We start from the raw sequence: 2,835 nt of genomic DNA on the forward strand, positions 1-2,835 counted from the left end.
ATCTGTACAGAAGTTTAATTAGATCGATCTTGCCAGACTCAATCTAAGTTAGACTACCTCCAAGGTACAGTTGACTTTGATTGGGTCAACCATTTTTAGACCAATCTAACCTTCCTGAAGTCTGTACAGGTTGCACTTGGATTGACTTAACTAGGGATCTAAGTGTAGGGTCTGTACCTGGACAAAATAAGTTAGATGAGGTGGCCATTTTTAACATGACTGATTTCCCCCTAACCTCCCTGTATATACTCCTGGTCAAGCCCCCTACTAAACCATCCCAGTCAAGTGCCTGTCTAACCTGCTCTTGAAAATGTCTAGAGATGGAGAGTCCACAAGCTCCACAGGTAGCCTATTCCAATGCTTGACTACCCACGCAGTGAGAAGGCTCTTCCTAATCTCCAACCTAACTTTCCTCTACTATATTTGAGGCCATTGCTCCTAGTTCTCTTCCTCCAAAATAAAAGATTTTTCAACGTTTTGCATCATTTTAACAAAATCCAATAAAACTCACACTTTTGACAGCTCCATTTCTAATGTGGACAAGCTGTAATTGACTTCTGGAATTATATTAATTTATTTCTTCAGTGACAGACTGTAAATTTAACAGATTCAATGCTGAAGAAAGAAGACTAAAAGATTTTCCATTGAACTCACCATTTGTCCGTCCTTTCCTGGAATACCAGGCACTCCAAGAGACCCCTGGTGAGAACCATATAATTAAGTTTAGCAAGTTAAACAAAGCAATTTTAAAACATTTCAGCCCTGAAATACAGTACTTTAATAAAGAATTATGTTGAACATGGACGTCCTAAGTGCAATATATTTTTTTAAGTATAGTATTTTTTGTTTACCCGCTGTTGCAGTTCAGCGGTAGAATCCTTGTCTGCCACATAGAAGACCCGGGTTTGACTCCTGGACATGCTACAGTCATTGAGGCACTGAATATCTAGACTTGTCTGGCCTTTGGATATTGTATCAATGGCCTAAAGAGTAGATGGAAGGTCTGGGCATCCTCTACTCCTCCATACTCCCACCTAGGCATATACACTGAAGATTGTGGTGACCTCTCATGCATACATCATGATCCAGAAACATCAACAGCTGCCTACTAGTACTATTGTTATCTCTTTCCCACTTGACCTTCTGCATTAATTAAAAGTGCCCTAATGTCAGGTTTATAAATTACTGGGTTATTCACAGTGTCTCCTACTTCATTACCCAAGTTCAAATCAATGATTATATTGCTAGGTTGTGAATGCCTCACTAGGAATTAAGGCATTAAAATGCAGTTCCTTTTAACACTCTAGATGAAGACTGATCCCGCTAAATCTAGCATTTGTGCCTGTGTGATCAAAACTGCTCACATGGAGAGGCAAGCTTTAAATCCAATGACTGGTAGCACTGATCTATCTTTAGTGCTTTTAAGGGATAAGTGGTAATAATTCAGTCTGGCTTTGCAAACCATAGCTATCTTTTTAAACAGCATCAGTGTCACTTACTGCAGTCAAAATTTTAAAAACCACTATAGATCAAACACGAAGCAGATGTGAAGAAAGAATTTAATGGCAACATTGGAGGGATTTTTTTTTACAAAGCTTTAGCATAAATTCCAACTTCTTTCTGGTGCACAGTTTTTTTGTTATATTTTGTACAACTGTCAATATGGATTTTATGTGACCACTCAGGGGTACAGGAAAGCAGCAGTATAGTATCTGCTGACATGGCAGCCTCTGTCTCTCCTTTTTTTTAAACCCACACACAAGTTATAGTACAAAAGTAAATTGAAACCATCAGTTTATTTTTCATTTTTTAAGTTCATTATGAATCTAGATCAGAAGGTCTAAATATCTGTTGAAACAGGCTTGTTTTAAAATGAAGGGGGAAAAGTGGAGGAATCAACATGGACATGGCAAACTCTTGTCCAGCCCCCTTTCAAATAAATGTGGGGCTCCCTATAAAGCCATTCAACCAGGTTTACTCTATACAAGACAAAAGAATCAGTGTGCTGTATTCTTCTTCCAGTCAGATGTTTATATGACTTATGAGGTTCAGCTCACTGGCACAAGTCAGGAGACAAAGAAGACATTAAGGATTGTGTCCAACACTGGTGGACAGATGGGTTTATGAGAAAAATGGATGGAATAGTATGATTAAATAAGAGTATGTGGAAACCTGTGCCCCCAGACAGGGCTGCAATTAAAGGAAGAACATCTTGAATTCCGAGGAGGCCCCAGCTCTACTCAACATGGAGCTGTGCAGCACTAAGAAACTTTGCTTTCCAAATCACATGCCACTAGAACCTTATCTAGAAATACCATACTGGTATTTCAACCTGTCCTTGGTGAAGTGAGGCCCCAAGGTCATGGAAACACCTCTGAGTTTGCAGACTTGGCAGCATTGTCTGAATTAGCCTATTTGCTGCCTGATGCAAGACCATGAATGCTAACCAGGTATAAGGGGAAACAGTGAACACTTTCATATACTTTTAGGGCACTGACGGAAGTGACAGTTTGTTGTGTGATTTGGCCTCTGAAGCACTCTACATTCATGCACTGGCAGAAGTGCATGGCTGCAGAGCGCTTTAAAAATGTCTGATTGTTGCACAATCTGAACCCTCATTACATGAGGATTCATATCAAAGCGCTCCAAAGCTAAGCACCTTCATTAACATCTGTCAGTGCATGCTAGGAGCAAGGTTGGGCTGCAGCAGCCCAGCCTCAACCCCAGTGCTGTTTTCAGAATGAGAGCCGAGGGAAAGGAGGGGAAGAAGCTTGGTCTGGGGTTTGCCCAGCCTGTGCTGGAGGGTGAGGCAGGTGTATTGGAGTGCCTCCCCCC

General features: G+C 40.8%; 1 protein-coding gene across 1 annotated transcript in view; it reads right to left on the reverse strand.

Annotated features, from left to right (window-relative positions):
* Positions 1-2,835, reverse strand: part of COL25A1 (collagen type XXV alpha 1 chain) — a gene marked incomplete at its 5' end in the record, with an annotated part of 779,688 nt that overhangs the window by 135,501 nt on the left and 641,352 nt on the right. Inside the window, one exon of the mRNA XM_019521958.1 lies at positions 655-699. Within this exon, the coding sequence (XP_019377503.1) occupies positions 655-699 (45 nt within the window). The remainder of the gene's footprint in view (positions 1-654; positions 700-2,835) is intronic.

Source organism: Gavialis gangeticus, unplaced genomic scaffold, assembly GCF_001723915.1.
Source record: "Gavialis gangeticus isolate Ggan-Ray unplaced genomic scaffold, GavGan_comp1, whole genome shotgun sequence".
In the NCBI taxonomy this organism is placed as follows: Eukaryota; Metazoa; Chordata; order Crocodylia; family Gavialidae; genus Gavialis; species Gavialis gangeticus.